The 16,625-nt window shown below is 52.1% G+C and overlaps 9 protein-coding genes across 9 annotated transcripts; 3 read left to right on the top strand and 6 right to left on the bottom strand.

Moving 5' to 3' along the window:
* Positions 1 to 185: 185 nt before the first annotated feature.
* BU25DRAFT_366267 (uncharacterized protein) lies at positions 186 to 1,733 on the top strand. Its single transcript, XM_033703843.1, has 2 exons — positions 186 to 287; positions 361 to 1,733. Exons 1-2 carry the CDS (start codon positions 246 to 248, stop codon positions 1,630 to 1,632), a joined length of 1,314 nt encoding a protein of 437 aa, XP_033562670.1. The 5' UTR covers positions 186 to 245; the 3' UTR covers positions 1,633 to 1,733.
* A 1,296-nt stretch (positions 1,734 to 3,029) lies between these two features.
* Positions 3,030 to 4,922, bottom strand: BU25DRAFT_391224 (cytochrome P450). Its single transcript, XM_033704603.1, has 3 exons — positions 4,626 to 4,922; positions 3,820 to 4,572; positions 3,030 to 3,751 (listed from the first exon to the last, which is right to left on the bottom strand). The coding sequence occupies exons 1-3, from the start codon at positions 4,826 to 4,828 to the stop codon at positions 3,076 to 3,078; spliced, it is 1,632 nt and encodes a 543-aa protein (XP_033562669.1). The 5' UTR covers positions 4,829 to 4,922; the 3' UTR covers positions 3,030 to 3,075.
* Positions 4,923 to 5,237: 315 nt separating this feature from the next.
* BU25DRAFT_366260 (uncharacterized protein) lies at positions 5,238 to 6,465 on the bottom strand (the record flags this gene model as incomplete). The annotated part of the gene is made up of 3 exons (XM_033703842.1): positions 5,238 to 5,624; positions 5,675 to 5,867; positions 5,915 to 6,465. 3 exons carry the CDS (start codon positions 6,463 to 6,465, stop codon positions 5,286 to 5,288), a joined length of 1,083 nt encoding a protein of 360 aa, XP_033562668.1. The 3' UTR covers positions 5,238 to 5,285.
* An 894-nt stretch (positions 6,466 to 7,359) lies between these two features.
* Positions 7,360 to 8,633, top strand: BU25DRAFT_366258 (uncharacterized protein). The gene has a single exon (XM_033703841.1). The coding sequence runs from the start codon at positions 7,587 to 7,589 to the stop codon at positions 8,586 to 8,588; it is 1,002 nt and encodes a 333-aa protein (XP_033562667.1). The 5' UTR covers positions 7,360 to 7,586; the 3' UTR covers positions 8,589 to 8,633.
* Positions 8,634 to 9,074: 441 nt separating this feature from the next.
* BU25DRAFT_311410 (uncharacterized protein) lies at positions 9,075 to 9,986 on the bottom strand (the record flags this gene model as incomplete). The annotated part of the gene is made up of 1 exon (XM_033702137.1): positions 9,075 to 9,986. A coding segment is annotated over one exon (912 nt), but the record flags the coding sequence as incomplete, so codon positions are not given.
* Positions 9,987 to 10,507: 521 nt separating this feature from the next.
* Positions 10,508 to 11,417, bottom strand: BU25DRAFT_36799 (uncharacterized protein). Its single transcript, XM_033703883.1, has one exon. The coding sequence runs from the start codon at positions 11,253 to 11,255 to the stop codon at positions 10,716 to 10,718; it is 540 nt and encodes a 179-aa protein (XP_033562665.1). The 5' UTR covers positions 11,256 to 11,417; the 3' UTR covers positions 10,508 to 10,715.
* A 173-nt stretch (positions 11,418 to 11,590) lies between these two features.
* On the bottom strand, positions 11,591 to 12,407 carry BU25DRAFT_457787 (uncharacterized protein; the record flags this gene model as incomplete). Its single annotated transcript, XM_033710136.1, has 3 exons — positions 11,591 to 12,091; positions 12,143 to 12,337; positions 12,387 to 12,407. 3 exons carry the CDS (start codon positions 12,405 to 12,407, stop codon positions 11,591 to 11,593), a joined length of 717 nt encoding a protein of 238 aa, XP_033562664.1.
* A 312-nt stretch (positions 12,408 to 12,719) lies between these two features.
* BU25DRAFT_36789 (uncharacterized protein) lies at positions 12,720 to 13,692 on the bottom strand. Its single transcript, XM_033703882.1, has 2 exons — positions 13,535 to 13,692; positions 12,720 to 13,489 (listed from the first exon to the last, which is right to left on the bottom strand). The coding sequence occupies exons 1-2, from the start codon at positions 13,563 to 13,565 to the stop codon at positions 13,032 to 13,034; spliced, it is 489 nt and encodes a 162-aa protein (XP_033562663.1). The 5' UTR covers positions 13,566 to 13,692; the 3' UTR covers positions 12,720 to 13,031.
* Positions 13,693 to 13,780: 88 nt separating this feature from the next.
* On the top strand, positions 13,781 to 16,227 carry BU25DRAFT_366244 (glycosyltransferase family 15 protein). The gene is made up of 4 exons (XM_033703840.1): positions 13,781 to 14,561; positions 14,618 to 15,016; positions 15,072 to 15,579; positions 15,626 to 16,227. The coding sequence occupies exons 1-4, from the start codon at positions 14,281 to 14,283 to the stop codon at positions 15,971 to 15,973; spliced, it is 1,536 nt and encodes a 511-aa protein (XP_033562662.1). The 5' UTR covers positions 13,781 to 14,280; the 3' UTR covers positions 15,974 to 16,227.
* Positions 16,228 to 16,625: the final 398 nt, after the last annotated feature.

The raw sequence follows: 16,625 nt of genomic DNA, 5'->3' as shown, positions 1-16,625 counted from the left end.
AAATGTACAAACTCTAACATCATCAACCAATTCGCCTGAACAGAGCTCCTCGAAGATCACCTCCACCTCCTGACGATCACTCGTGTTCCCCACCATCTGTGCAGCCTCGCCTGCAGCCAGCTGTCGAGCCAATCGCTAAGCAAGGCAGCTGCAACCCAGACGACGTAATCACCTGCTCTCCCGCGCGAACTTGTGCTCTCGCGCCTGACCCCACTATGCAGGAACACAGTCGCGGACGGTAAACGATGAGGAAGACAATTCTCTTGTGCTTTATTCATGGCTTCAAGGTGCGCATACTCGTCGCTCTGAAAGCTGCCAAACTACGTCATCGCCCGCGCATGAGACTGACTGAGACAACAGGGCGGAGACGACACATTCGGTACTTTTCCCTCGCACCTCAAAGCACTCCTCCAACATGCGCTGCCAAAGGTGACGGTCTTGACAATCACATATCCGAAGTACGAGACCAGAGGCGATTTATATGAATGCGTCGGACGCTTCAAGGAATGGCTGCAAAACAAAGTTATTGACCTCGAGGTCGCCAACTCGACACCCTCGCCCACGGTTGACCCTTCAGTACACACAATCCTCATAGGCCACTCCATGGGCGGCATCGTCGCCGCCGAGACATTGTTGAGCATTATTGGTGAACAGCCTGTTCCCTCGCTGCAGAACTCGCAAACGCAAGATCGGTCGACCGGTTCACTCCCTGAGACCTCGACCCTTATGTTCCCGTACATACAAGGCATTCTTGCGTTCGACACGCCATATTTGGGAATCGCGCCGGGCGTGGTAGCACATGGCGCGGAGAAGCATTGGAATACTGCGAGCTCGGCGTACGCTGCGTACAACAACCTCGCCGGCGCGTTCGGCTGGGGGCAGAAAGAGACGGCTACCGGCGCTGTGGATGCAAGCAAAATGCTATCAGCCCCAAACACCACGGACGACGCTGCGTCCGCGCCATTGTGGCAGCGATACGGAAAAGTAGCCATGTTTGCCGGAGCCGCAGGCGCGATCGCAGCAGGTGGCGCCGCAGCCTACATGAAGAAAGACCAGATCTCGCAGGGCTGGAGCTGGGCCACATCACACTTGGAGTTCGTCGGTTCACTGGCCAGGCCCGAGGAGATGAAGAAGCGGCTAGCTGCCATCGTCAAGCTCTCCAAAGAGCACGACCTGGGATTCGCGAACGTTTACACTACGCTCGGTCATGCTGTCGACGCACAGACGGGCAAGTCCTGGACTGGCAAAGTCGCTGGGAGGGACCGCACGTTCTGCAACCTACCCAAGGGTGAGCTGCGGAATTATTTCATCCCCGCTGGCAACGATAAGCTCGAGATGGAGACGCTGGCGCATATGGGCATGTTCAATGCTAGGAGTAATCCTGGGTACTACACGCTCAGCGAAGTTGCGAAAGAGCAGATCATCGACTGGGCAGAGAACGAGTGGTACGAGGAGAGCGAGGGGCCGCTGAACAAGGAAGATGAAGAGGAGGCGGAGTTGGTGATGAAGCCGGATGTTGAGGAGGTGCTGGGGACGGAGGATGTGGATGAGGAGTTTGAGCACGTTAAGAGGGCGGCGAGTACGGAGTTGAGTGATGGTGAGCATAGGGATGGGAAGAAACAGGAGTTGTGATGGTGTGACAGATGTGTATGACTATGACGGTAGAGGTGGGGGCGTTTGGTGGCTGTAGTATACCCTATGACGAATTCACGAACGCATGATCTTCTCTGCAGTACAACAAGTCCTACGAACATTACTGATATGTTGGTCAAAGATACTCATCGCTTCCTCAGGTATCTCTGTGAACGCCTCAACCTGCCTCACATTCAAGAATCGAACGCATCGCATCCTTAGCAACTCAACGTCGTGTCAGCATTGAACCACGCACATCACCATTGCTAACAACTCCTCGAGTCTCTATAAAGTCACTCGATCATACAACACACCCAAGAGTATCTAATACAGCAAATAACACAGTGTTTAGCATGGACAACAAACGCAAGAAAACACACGGCCTGTCTTCTGGACCTATGATGCGTTGCTGAATTTGACCATGGTCGTCCTGATCTCAGGCCTGTGTTGTGAACTTGATGGCGAGTTCGAGTTCCACCATGATGATCGAGACCGCATAGCGAGAGCGTGACAGGGTCAGGAAACGGGCCAGGAAACGGTCTAGGGTCCTCTTGGTTATCTTGAAGCGAACTGTGCTGAATAATAGCCTCTAAGACTAAAAACATGTGCTTAAAGATGGATACTGAGAGTAGATGTTCGGCACTGACAAAGATGTAGTCAACTTTATCCGAGATGTTGCGGTTGTTCAACTCTCGAACGCTAAGTAGGTTGTCATCGTCCATGTACCCGGCAATACGAGACAGCAGCTCCCCCGGGAGCTCACTGAGAAAAGCGCGATCACAATTGATTTGCGACATGCTGGCGTCCGGGGGTTATCGATTGTAGCGTTAATAGACCGTTCGATGATTGCGCTATAATTTGCGGGCCTTCATTATACACCGTTAGTCAACAAATGGAATAGACTTAGATAGGACGTTAAACCAATCAATCAATCAATCAATCAACGAATGGAAGCATAGTATAGTTGCAACAAGCGGCTCGCCAGGACCCAGATTGTTTAAAGAAGAGTGGAGCCGTTTATTGCTTACCTGTGTCTGCCTGCCACGCCCCACTGCCACTGCCACTTCCTTTGTTATTGTCACTTGCCTCCGTTGCTGCTACTTCCTTCCCACTAACGCACCTCACTGCGTCTGCTCTCATAACACGCGCTGGGAAAGTGAAAAGCCCATTAGAGGACCTAGACTGAATTTCGAGAAGTGCCATATTTGACGCCTACTTACGGGAGATCTACAGAGATCATTTCACTCGCTGCGCTCGCTCTGCTCAATAAAGTCGATTCGACAGGCCTGCCAAGTTTTGCTTTCATCGTTCACGTAAACCAGGCATGGATTTCGCGTTGTTGATGAGAATGGAGAGGATTCGACGTCGGTCAATAAGTAGTATTACATTTCTGCAGACACCGTAATGCTGAGCGGTTCATAGTGCTCCTGTATTGCGATATTTCTAGGTCTTCCGCTTCCTTATGCGCACTGCAATCTTTTCCAGGGGCTTTACCGTCCCGTAGGCGGATTCACGAATCGGAGGTAGAGCCGCGTCTACCTGTTCAGTGTCGCAAAGTTGAACTTCAAATTCGGCGAACAGAACCGCCAACGTGGCCATTTGCAAGGCTGAGATAAAGCGTGACCCCGGATATTGATCGCATGCGACGAGCCTTGTGACTAAATCTCCAAGATCCTGCGTAGCAGATCCGCTCGTATCAACGCCAACATGCTTTTTGGACCTGCTCTTTTGTTCGGGTACCATGAATCGCTCAGCCCAAAACTCTTCAAGCGGCTTTTTAAGAGCTTGAGGCTGGATCTTCTTCCACACGTCGGTGTTGAGAGAAATATCGTAGGAGAAAATAGCCACTGTCGCCCCATTGGGTAATGACCATTGCTTGTCCAATGGAAAGCCGTCGGTTTTGTTGGTACGTACTACACAAGTCCCTGTTCGAAGTCTACGCACTTCGGTCTGGAGAGACTTTGCGAGTGGCTCCTGAGCAAGCCCGAGCACGTCATACTTGTGTGTTATGGGGGACAAGTGTCGGACTACGCTGGCTATCATGTCACGGGTAAGGTGGGACTTGCGCATGATCTCAATAGTCATCCAGAATGTAGACGATACGAGCCCAGTGTTGGTACTATAATCGGTCGTTAGCTTTCAAGCTTTCCGCAAATACTGTCGTTCCGACTAGGTCAGGTCACGTACGAGTGTATGATGCCTAGCACCTCCGCCGCTCTTGCTCTGATGTTCACCTCCTCGACTTTGTCGACTTTACAGGCGTTGTAGTGCTTGCAGATGAATCGCAATCCCGTCTTTTCATCCCACACAGAGTCATCTTCGACTGAGTCTGCGTTATGCTCACCTGTCTCATCAATCTCAGCGCGGGTGGCTGTTAACCAACTTCTCATGCCCTGATGTAAGCGGTCGCGTGGCTTTGTAGCACCAGACACCATTATACGAGGCATACCATGCACAAAGTCTTCAGTCGCAGCGTTGAAGTCCAGGTAGTCACGGATCATTTTTGGATACTTTTTCAGCAGCGCAGATCCGAAGAACGCATCCAGAGTGCAACGAAGAAGCACTAGCTGGAGAAACGACCATAAGTCTTCGATTCGCGTCCAGGAATCAAACTGAAACATCTTGTCGTGCATGCTCGCGGACAGCTTGGATATGTAGACCTCGGTTGCTGAGGCGAGAGTAGTGTCCGGAATGTGGAAGGGTAGCTGCTCGGGTGTGCTTACTTCATGATCGTTGCGGTCGCTTGCTTCGGTTTGGTGCAAATGCTCTGCAGCTCGTGGCGAGCCGAACAGCTTATCGAACATCTCGACTTTGACTGTGTTTGCGGTTAGATGCTCCGGCGCGTCCAAAACTCTGATAATATGAGTCGGATCTCGTAGGACGACATATGAACGCGGTCCCGCCTTGACCTTGAATGGAGCAAAGGTGCCATATTCTTTGCTGCGTATGGTGTCAATACAACAATCAGTTTCACTGCCCGATACACTACTCACATGAGCTCCGCGAAGTATTTTCGAGCACCTGATTGTGTGAAGCTGACAGCGTGGAATAAACCGGGTATGAAATACGGTATTGTAGGGGGCGCTTTGCCAGTGGAATTGTTGTTGGCTCTCCGGAAGAACAACGATGAAGTCGCATAGTAAGTCAGAAATGGGAAGATGATAATGGAGGCAACGATGATCAAAGTGGGCGCCATGTTGGCGGAGTATGCGTCGAAAGCTCAAGTTGCTAATGCGATCATCAAAACTAGTATCGAGATTCTGTTAACAACTGATTCAGGGAGTGATTACCGTAAGGTCGAATGGACTAGCTCCGTGGTTGGGGAGATGGTTGGTCCGAAGGTGCCACGATTCGCTTACGGAAGATCTTCGGGCAGTCGCGTCTCAGCCTTGCCTTCACATCGACATCGCACTTTCTTGCTCTTCATCAGCTCTCCATCACCACGCGATCGCACTCATTTCTGCAATTGGATAGTGAACATATTATGTATTCAACATTAAGTCCACTAGTAAAGCAGCGCTATGCTTGCTCGCGATGAACCAAGCTACGTGAGGTATATGTAAGAAAAGGAAACATTGTTAATCTCAAAATCGTAATCATCGTAAACACACTATTCGTACGCCTTCCTCCGTTCTACACATCAACATCCAGCTTTAGACATCAGTCTTCTCAGACTTGTCATCACGAGTGTACCTCGACATGCTCGAAGCGCGAGCCTCTCTGTTGGTGTTGGGCACCGAAGTAGGCCTGACATTGAGAGTCTTGCTGAAGCTCATAGCGCCGAGAAGTACCAAGCCAAGGATAGCAAGGTTGGCCAGCTCACCGAAGATGATGAACAGGAAGGCAAGGGCCTGGTTGGTAGTGCGGGACCAGTTGTTAACGTTGTAGTAGAGCATGACGATCTGGGCGATGCTGAAGGCGTTGCGGACCCAGACGATGGGAAGGACCATGAAGACGAAGGAGCCGAGGATGCGCTTGGTGTTGGTGACAGTCTGTGAAGTAGATTAGTAACGGCTTGTGATGGTGGGTTGAGGGTACGTACGCCTCCAAAACCGTTCTTCTTTACACCAGTCAAGCACAAGAGAGCCTCAATGGTCACGCTGGTCGATGCCGCGATCGTGACTGCAACATAGGTAACAAAAATCGTGCGTGTGATGTTGCTAGAGCTAAGGATGGACAGGAAGTACAAGGCAGAGTTTCCGTTGCCGCGGCGGATGTATGCAAGACCCCAAGCACTGTTTAATATTAGCCACAATCATGTTCAGACAGTGATTATACTTACGCGAAGCCGAGGCCAAGCATTGCCAGAATCCAGAACTGGTTCCAAATCCACGAGATGAAGCCAGGTGCCTTGATGCCAGTTGCATTACACTCCAAATGGTTGGCGTGCATCCAGATGGCACCAACAATGCAGACATTGACCAAGATACTAGCGAACTGGTAGAGGAAAGAGAGAATGGAGATATCCTTGCCATAGTTGGCGCCGGTCACAGAGTTCGCTACTCCGTATGATGGGTAGGAGTACATCGAGGTGATCGAGAAAGGCGAGTTGGTCCTGGTCTGCAGAGCGACGATGGCTGCTTGAGCGGCATAGGCGACCATCAGGTTAAACAGCCCGGACATAAGCCAGAAGTGTGTTCCTAAGCTGGAGTGCCTGGGCGCACCAGCGTTGTATGAGAACCGTTTCCATCCACCAGGACGGCTGGTGCCGCTCTTCAGCTGCTTGAGGAAGACCAAGCCAGCTGTGATGAGCATGAGCAGGGCCAAACCAGCCGTTGCTGTGTGGAGGGCGAAGATCGCCTGGACGGTGCTGGTCGCATTGGTGATAGCCATTGTCGATGTGGATGGGCGGACGGTTGCCGCAAGGTCAATTTGCTGTACAGTGATTACTCTGGTTCATACCTCAAGAGGCACGCAAGGCTTTATTGGGACTGTCATGTGCATGCTGTCATACATCACGGTTGAGCTACGCAAGTCGCTATGACGGATGGGTGCCGTCAAAAGCAGGGACGCGCCGTTTGGAGTGGACAAAGAAGCCATCGTCTGTAAGCTAGTCTATTTAGTACATTTTGCTGTTCTTTGGGATGTGCGATCTGATGTTGTTACTCATCATCGTTCGGTATGGGCGACAACAACAAATGACGTTGAGCCGCGGAATGGTCGGAAGTGACGTGGTGCAGAGTCTCCGAGGATAAAATCACGAGTCAAACGTTGACAAAGTCCCAGACGTTCTGCAAGATCTTCGAATTAAATAATATCAGGTGGGGCGGTTCGTTGCTGTCGCTACGAATTGTCAGTCAGTCGAGGTGGAGTGGTTTGGCGGATAGCGAAGATCACGACCCGTTCACACCGTAGCCATAACCCAGCGTGCATCCTGATATCGGCGACGATGTTCGTGGAGCGACATTCCACAGAGTGACGGAAGCGCCCGACTAGCTTCTCAAGATATGACATTGGGTTTTGTAAGGAGAGCAAGTTGATGCGGTTCAGTGCTGCTGGGCAAACCCGGGTCGTTGATCGACACAATGGAGATCATTGAAGTGTCCACGATGCAGGCGCTCATTCGATCATCAACAACAAGCAAATCTTGATGACTTGGAAGCTGCGATGGTTGATGTCACTGCTGTGAGAAGATCTTCCTTAGCGGCGGCAGCTACGACTAGCGCGCACCCACTTGCCGATCACCTTGGGTCACGCTTGCTATCCCTTGCATGTGGTGAGCCTCAAGAACCTCATCTCAAATGCTCGAATAAGATCGTGATAAGGGAAACGGAAACAGGGAGACATAACTGCAGTTGATACGCTGAAGACTTCAACACGATGTCGCGCAGTCACATGCTCCGTATCGCTAAATTAGCTCGAGTCTGGAGCGACCTACGCTCCAGCCCTGAACGCGTCGACAACCGTGTCAAAATATCCTTCAACGGCAACCTCAAGAACTCACACAACACATTATGATACTGAGAACCATTGCCCTCATAGCGCTGTTTAGCGCGGTGGCACCAGTCCTGGCGGATGTCGCACCCGATATTATCACTCTTGTCGAAGGATACAACTACATTGCCAAACTCCCCTGCATCGACTGTCCGTACCTGTATCAAGACACCTCGAATGGAGAAAATGGGCCTTGGACAGACCGCATCGACGAAAATGCTCTACTACTTAATATAAGCCTTCCATTCGACGCGGCACACCTATCGGTGAACAATGCACCCCTCCTCTCAGACTCAACGATATTACCCCGGATCTACGCTTTCCAAGTGCTCCAAGACTACTCAGAAGACGACCTCCGCCAAAAAGTTGAACATTCCGAACTCGACACCACCGGCCCCACCCTCGGCCTCTCATACGGCACCTCGCTGCACCGCCTCACAAACTCGACCGCCATGGTCTTCCGCTTCAACATCTTCAGCGCCTACTTTCCCCTCTCTGAAGCCCCAACAATCATCAATCTCAACAACTCCAAGCAGAAAGTCGTCGAGTTAATATTCTTACCGCGGCCGTTGCATAGCTCCGGCGACGTCGGGCCAGGATGGGAGATTGTCACTGCGAGGCTGAGTGAAAGGGAGAAGAAGGGGAGTAAGAGGCGTATGAGGACTATGGATTTTGAGGATTGGGATGAGTTTGGGAGGAAGGGCTCGCCTTCACATTTAGTCACAGCCTCCTCCAAGGGTCTTGTCGCATACGCGAGCTCTGGGTTCTGGGGGCTGAGTATGGCGATCTTGGGGTTTGTGGTGCTGTTCGTTGTAGTGGTGGTTGCGTGTGTGTTAGGCTGGGATTGGTGGAGTGGCGGGTATGAGAAGGTGCAGAATGGCGAGAGTGCTGGGCGCAGAGCAGGTAGCAAAGGGAGTGGGACTTGGACGGATGTGGAGAAGGCTAAAGGTCGATTCTTGAGTGCGAGTGAACTGGGAATGAGGGGTGGTGGGAGTGTTGTTGGTGTGGGGAAGAATGACTGAGAAAGGTGGTTAAAGGGAAAGGTCGAGTGCCGATATTGACATGCTGTGTATAGTCTATTTGCAAGTCAAAAATGCCTATACCGTTCACCAACACCGCTCGCTATGCTGATCTGTCCTCGAGATCCGCCTTCTATGCTCCGTTTCAATTTACCCATATCGCATAATCTATCGTCTTTGCGCCATGTATCCTCTTTGTGCCTTTTTGACCCGTACAGCATGTGCTCAGAGGGTGTTATCCCAGCAAGGGCTTGCGTTCTCTTGCATCATCTCATCTATCGTGCGGAGCTCATCCACCGTATGCTCATCGCCAGCGCCGCCGTCGACGAAATAGTCGATGCCGTGCTTGCCCATCATGCTGGGAGTATCGAGTGCGTTGGCAACAGTCGGGCTGTCTTGGAGATTGCTCCTGCAGAAGTGTTAGCCAACAGTCTCCCAAGATCTCGGCATGACGAGTACTAGCCTTCCATTGTTGACGTTGACTACGCTCACTCTCCTCATTAGTACTTCCCTGATAGTCTTCCAACCTTTTAGTGCCTCCTCACGATCTCCATCTCCATCCTTGAGGTACCGCTCCACGTCTTCCAGCTTCTTCATCAACGCCGTATCCAGCGAAGTCCTCACCGCCAGCGCTCCAATCTCAATAACCTTCTGGCTGCGCTCCATCTGCACCGGCCCCACCATGTGTCGGATCACCACCTCACTCCCAGCATGCCCTCCAGCATATCTATCGGGTGATAAAGGGGTTCCTATATGTGTAGGCACCATGCCGTTGACGTAGTATGGCACGCTGGTAGGGACATTGCCTCGTGTATGACTACCTCTGCTGGTGGACTCTTGGCCTGTGCTTCCACTATGCCGGCCGGCGCGACGCTTGTGCGAATGTTTGCTTGGTATAGCGGAACGGGAGCGTGGAGCTTGCATACGCATAAATGTCGGGTTTGGGACTTGGACGTTGATTGCAGCGATGTGATCGCCATCGCCTTGGCCGAAGGAGCGACGGCGCGCGTACCCAGGCGGTGGTTGAGAAGGTTGGAGGAACAAAGTGGTTGTGGGCGAGCGGACAGGCTGAGGGCGCTGGCGAAATTCCAGGGGAACAGCTTGGTTAGGATGGAAGCATTGTTGCTGTTCAATGGGGTATGAGTGGGCGGTGTTGGGGCCCGGGGTAGGATATCCACTGGATTGCTGACCGAAGTTGTAGTCAGAAAAGTTAGGCGTTGGAGCTGGCGAAGGGGTTGCGGACTCCGGTGGTCTGTAGTAAAATGGGATATCAGACTTGTGATCAAGGCCCCCTGGTGCTTTGTTGTTGTTCTGGTGGTAGACAACTTGATCGTTGCCAGCAATATCGAAGAGTTGATCTAGTTGAGCTGGCGTGGAGCCCTCTTGATCCATGGCCGACAAGTCAGCGACCGCCGCACTTGGCTGAGACGTTATGTGTGAACACGAGATCGACAGGCTATGTGATATCGCGTGATATTCGATTGACCTGAGTTCGGAAGGACGCCGAAATGTTGTTACACGGAAGACGAAAGTAGGAGTACGAACGATCAGATATATTATCACTGGTTATAGTTGAGACAGACAGAGATGAGAGAGTTTGCATGGACGAGAAGATGGCGATGGGGCCAGCGAAGCAGCGGGTAGTCGCGCATGAACGTGCATGGAGAGCAAACACCGAGCTGAAGCACGTGGCCTATTGTGTGCTGAGTTCATGACCGTTCGGCGAGCGGAGCATGAGTGCTCGATACTGAGGTGGCCTTAGCTTTGGGTTGGCTCTCATACCTGGAGACAAACGTCAGTGTACCAGAGAGGCAGGAAGTAGTACTGCTCGGTGCCCATAAGGCTGTGGAGGGGGGCATTGGCCACTCTGGCGCTTGAGAAACTGAGACAGGAGCCAAGAATAGCGTAGTTAGACAGGTGGAGATGAAAGGTGGCCGCCGACCACGAGAGAGATGGTGTAATGGCGAATTGCGACCCGTGAGCAAGATACTGTAATCGCCAATGATGTAACTCCAAGGTTGCGCCCACCGTACTCCACCATGGAGCCCTTGCTGCCCCTGCCCTTCCCCGTCCCTATCATACAACGTCCATAATATACAGATCATATCTCTTCACCCCAGCCTCCCGCACCTACTCCTTCTTCTTCCCATCTCCATTCTTATCCTTCTTATCCCAGTTCCACACATCCCAAATCTGTTCGAAGATCATATCCGTATAACTCTTTCCCTCCTCAAGCGCCTTCTTCTCCTCCTCCAACCTTCTATCTTTCCACCCCTCCGTCTCCCCACCCATCCAAATCTTCTTCAACAGACCCTCCTCCTCAGGGCCTTTCCCCAACTTCCTCCGTTCCTCCTCCCTCTTCTCCCTCAACACCCTCTGCATCTCCCTTGCCTTCTCCGTCGGCAATTCCCCAACAGCCCGGAAGGGGCTCAACTGCGTCACCAAACCCCTTCCATAGTATGACTCGCACAGGTGGTCGGCGGAGAGGTAGAAACCCAAACCGAGAGAAAAGGTGTACAGGTCGAGTTTTCGCGGCGGCATGAGCATGATTATCGGGCACAGGATTACGCCGCCGATTGCGACGTTGCGAATTACGCGTGTGTTGCGTTGGGCGTTTTCTTGTGCGAGGCGCTGCTCCGGCGTCAGGATTGGGGGTTGCGGCTGCGCCATGGTTGGGGTTGGGGGTGTGAGAGCGTGGTGGGCGGTTATAGAGGTGTGCGCATGCGATTTGAGTCTTTGGATTTTTTTGTGTGGTGTGAGAGAGGGCGAAGAGATGTACAGCGCAATTCAAAAGTGTTGTGGTTGAGTTATGGTGATGCGGAGGTGTGTGAAGCTCCGCAAAAGTTCAATGATGCGATGAAGCGCATTCGGCAAATCCTGCCGTTTTAAAAGCATGGAGAAATTGAGCAGTACGAATGCTATTGTCGCACAACACTATCGCATGTGAATTTGTTAATGCATTCAGTTATCCAATCATTTAATCATGGCGAACTATTTCTGAGCTCTCAACTCGATTTCCACGAGTACTTTCGCCTCTTGTAGCTGTTCCCTGTCCCATTTTGACCCTCGTTTCCGTCTAACGTTCTCTTGCCGACTCGCTCAAAGGTACCGCTAGTCCTCAGACGTTTCGTCGGCGTAGGATCATCGTCGTTACCATCGTAACCAGTCCGCGGTGTCACTTCTGTTTCCGTACCGCTTTCCATGCGTGTGTCTTCATCATCATCACGTTTCCTCTTTTGCGCGGTGCTCGGTGTCTCCATCAATCGGCGCAGTCGACTCTCCTGTAGTCTCCTGTTGACCTCCTCTGTGACATCAATGTGTTGTACGACATATGTCGATCCGACCTGTGCTGGATTCGTCTGCGGTGTAGGATCCTCGTCGGCAGGACGAACTTCGGTCGATTCTGCTGGGCCCGGTATACTCAGCCTGGCCTTCTTCGTTGAGGGCTCCGGAGGGTCTGGCAGCTGTACGCCCTCTATGCTGAGCCGCTTGTTTGCATTCTTAGCCTGTGTCTGTGAGCCTTTTTGTGCACCAATGCGCAGCACAGTCGAGCGTACCTTTTTAGTCACCAGGCCCTCGCTCTCAAGCTGGTCCCGGAATCGTTTCATGTCGTCCTGCAGCCTGCCTGACTTGTTGCGCAGCGACAGCAGATCGGTAGCCAACCAGTCGGGCGCATTGTGGTCTGTCGCATCGAGGCCTTCGTTCAAGAATTGCAATTGCGTGCGGAGGTTCTCAATGTGCCTGTCGAGGTCCTGAAACGAATGTCAGAACTGCACCAGGCTGCGAAAGGGCGTCTCTTACGTCGAGAGAGAACTTGGTCATGGTGTAAGAGTATGGTACAGTGCGGAGGTCTTGTGTTTCATCTACATGGACTTGCAGGCGCGCTAAGAAGTGCGCTAAGTTCCGAACGTGCGTCCGATCATTCCGAGGCACTCTCCTCGCGTGGAAGCACCCATTTGCGTGAGGGCGGAACGTGCGGCGTCAGTAGTCATAGTATGACATTGGATCTTGGAGTTGGCCATAGGTTTATCGCAGTCTTGATTAGTTTGGGTTGGAATACAAATCTTAGTATAATAACACAACCAGCCTGCCATGGTACAAAATGGGCTGATCGTAGTTGCCAGTGGTGACTGGCTTTCATCCAACTTAGCGAGCGGTTGGTACTGAACTGGTATTGGCAGCGTCCCAGACTCTTTGTGAGTGCGTCCAGGAAGAAGGTCTGCGGGAACATGGGTCTTTGCAACATCTCTGTTGAGATCCTCGAGCAGCGTCTCATCATGCAGCTGGCAGCGCGCATTGGAGCATTCGTTCGATTTGGAGCAGTTCGAAACCCAAGTGGAGATTCTGGATTGCTGACTCGGTTGAAGCGTTGTAATGACTGCACGTATGCAGAGAATGGCACAGTGTTTCTGTGTTACAAGGCCGAAGTAGTAGAGTTGATGAGCTTCATCCTTCCTCTTCGTCACCAAACGTGAGCTTGACAACTTTCGCCTTCTTCTTGGGCTTCTTGACAGTCTTCACATTCGCTTTCTCCCCATTCTTGGACTGGTCCTTGTCGTCTTGCTGCTCGTCACTGATGATCTTTGCAGCTTTCCGTTTCTTGGCGTTGGCTCCAATTTCTGTAATCCTGTCCTTGGACTTCGTTTCGGCATCTTTGGTCGACATTCTAGTAACATCTTCTTGCTCGGTCTTGCCGTCCTCATTGGAGTCCTTCTTGGTGACGAAAGCTTCGTACTCTTCCTTGGTCATAGACTGGTTGGTGTCCTCCAGGACATAGGTAGGGGCGTCGTCTTCATCGTCCTGTTTCATCCTCTTGTTCCTGGGAATCGGACGTTCATGACGCGCCGAGTCTTCCCCTTGCATTTGACCTCGTAGCCTTTGCAGAAATGCAGGCTGTGAGTTATCTAGAATTGTGAGTGGACGTCTCGAGGTGGTATCAGACTGCTTACCAAAATGCAGGTCCTTGGCTTTGAAACTCATCTTGGCCAGTGTATGAGGACTACAGATCAGAATGGACGTGGGTCGTTGAGGATATGTTAGACTGAGGCTGTATGTAGCCGCAGAGTAGCACAAGGCTGAGGCTGGACGCCTGTCGATCTTTCCAAGGCTCGGGAGATGTGTCGTGCGGCTCCTTGCTCTTGGCGAGTTTATCTCCGGGTATACGAGCTGTGGACCCAGAAGTCAATTGTCACGCACTTCGTACTCTATCCTCAAGATGTTTGCACCGTTGGTGAATGGATGTGACGGCAGCAGTTGCTTGCTTGGCGGTGACTGCAGGGCTGCGACTTCCGTGCATGTGCGCAACTGGCCATCCGCCAACTTCTTCCCTACTAGTAGGGTCCCCACATGAATCGTCGCGAGACATACGCAATCGCGCGTCTATCACAGGCTTTTCAGTTTCATTTCCCAAATCCAACATCACAACCACACGGCCACCGCGCTCTTATCGGACCGTATACAAACGTTTCACGCATCCTTTTGGAGTAACCTCCGGCCGCTCGTTACCTGCGCACAGCTCCTGCGTTGACCACGTTGCTCGTACACTCGCCGTCGATAGCATATCTTGTCCAGGCCCCTATCTGTCGCCTGCACTGCCGAACACGAGAAACGGTCTGCCATTGGGGTTGAACGAGCGGGCCGCTGCCGCTGGCAGGACATAGAAGGTTTGCTCAACACGAGGTGCTAGAGCGCAACTATGGGCTTCATACAAGATCTCCCGAGGAGGCTACCGTCTTCGAAAGACAGCCTGGACAAGCTCGACGACCTATCACGACAGGCAGAAAAAGTTTCTCCACGATTAGCCTTCTTTCGCCGGCGCATACGTCTGAAGGGCAACTCGGCCGTCTCATTACCACTCGGTCTGGTCCTGCTGTTTCCATGTCTCGTCATAGTCTTGATACTGGTCCTCTTTGTGAGGTCGCCAGACTCACAGGGCATCATGAACATGCCTGGAGGTGGCGTTCCTCCTTCGATACGGTATGCTGCCCGCGGCTTGCTGGGGTGCTCTGGGACAGACGACTGACAGCTTGCAGGAAAATCAGTGAGAAGTACGACAAGCCCTTCGCAGTAGGCTGTCTCGAACCCCAGACGAACGGTCCCCGCGCAAATGCAGCAATCGTGGTCCTGGCGAGAAATAAAGAGCTCAACGGCGTCATACAGTCGATCAAGTCGTTCGAAAGGCATTTCAACAGGTGGTTCAACTACCCATATGTCTTCCTGAATGATGGCGACTTCAACACGACCTTCAAAGAGACCGTCGGCAATCACACAAAGTCGACAGTGGAGTGGGGCAAGATTGCGCCTGAGCACTGGGGTTTCCCAGACTGGGCTGATCCTGCGGTCGTCAAAGAGGGCATTGCTAAGCAGGGCGATCGCGCTATCATGTATGGTGGCATGGAGAGCTATCATCACATGTGTCGATTCTACTCAGGGTACGCGAAGCTGGTAACTAACGTTGGGGCCTACGAGTATGCTAATATGTCACAGCCAGTTTTACAAGCACGAGCTACTACAGAAGTATGAATGGTATTGGCGACTGGAACCAGAGATCACCTACTTCTGCGATATTACGTACGATCCATTCATACACATGATACGGAACAAGAAGACATACGGCTTCACCATCGCCGTGAAGGAGCTGCGGGAAACAGTCCCAAACATCTGGCGCTACGCGTCAGCATTTAAGAGGATGAACAACATTACATCTCAAGGCATGTGGGAGATGTTCGTCGAAAAACCAAAGGAAGAGCCCAAAGATAAGCTGCCAAAAGACGATCCGAAGTACAAAAAGCCTCTACCTCAAGAGATCTTGAGGTCGGAACCAGGCACTGGAGCGCTCCCTGAGATCGATCCAGAGAACATGGAGGGTGAAAACTATAACATGTGCCACTTCTGGAGTAACTTTGAGATCGTCAACCTGGCTTGGTACCGGAGCAAGGAGTACAATGACTTCTTCGAGATGATGGATCGCAGCGGTGGCTTCTGGATGGAACGAGTAAGTGTACTTCTTCGAACCAATGTACATGGCTGACACGCTGTAGTGGGGTGATGCACCGATCCACTCGCTCGCTGCGGGCATCCTCCTTGGTCCTCAAGATGTCCATTACTTCCGCGATTTCGGCTACCGACACACCACGATCCAGCATTGTCCTGCGAATGCGCCTGCACGACAACTCCCACGAATCCCCTATCTCGAAGAGACCACTCTGGATGAGAAGGCACGCAAGGAAGAAGACGACTACTGGGCTCATCCAGATCCACCGAAGGAGAACGGTGTCGGCTGTCGCTGTAGATGCGATACTGACATCGTTGATGTAGAAGGCAAAGAAGGATCTTGTCTTGCAGAGTGGGTGGAGGTTGCTGGAGGCTGGGCATCACCTGGACCTTGATGATTGCTGTTTACTGTTGTTCTGCATTACATTCAGGCGAGCATTTTGGGAGGCGCCAGTATTGACTTCAGCTTTCTGCGCGGCGCGGTGGTGTTCATGACGCATCTTGGCTGAGCCATATGGGAGCAGCTGTGACGATCCAGGGCGTTGCCGGACGGGCTTCACGTCCACTGTACATATACACAGTCGCGCGATGTAAACCTGCAAGGCTTCGATTTAGACTTACGAGTGTGAGCCATCATATTACAATCAATCAAGCGTTGCTATCTTCTCTCTGAGCATTTCACTTCACATGCGGTTTGCTTGTGGAGCTAGCTGATCACGTTGTTGCACGATACCGATAAGGTAGGGGAAACGCGGGGGTTCTGGCTTCTGATTGGTCACGCCCCACCATTGACCATGGTAAGCCAGGTGCTCACTTGCCTCACGACTTGACGCCTTTGTACATTGCAGACGCACTCAACCCCTCAACTTGATCAACAACTTGACTGCAATTATTGACTGACCAAGACTCACCAGCTGTTTGTCTTCCGCAGTGTTTCAACAAGGTACGCCGCATGTCTGAGCTTCCCCGCTTGCATCATCCCCAGCAAGGCACCCGTTTCACGCGCCTGGCCCGCTAGTCGTTAGGCAGCTTCCGCTACATTCACCC

This window comes from Macroventuria anomochaeta (assembly GCF_010093625.1).
Source record: "Macroventuria anomochaeta strain CBS 525.71 unplaced genomic scaffold BU25scaffold_13, whole genome shotgun sequence".
In the NCBI taxonomy this organism is placed as follows: Eukaryota; Fungi; Ascomycota; class Dothideomycetes; order Pleosporales; family Didymellaceae; genus Macroventuria; species Macroventuria anomochaeta.
Note: the sequence above shows the minus strand (reverse complement) of the source record. Positions and strands in the feature narration are given on the sequence as shown.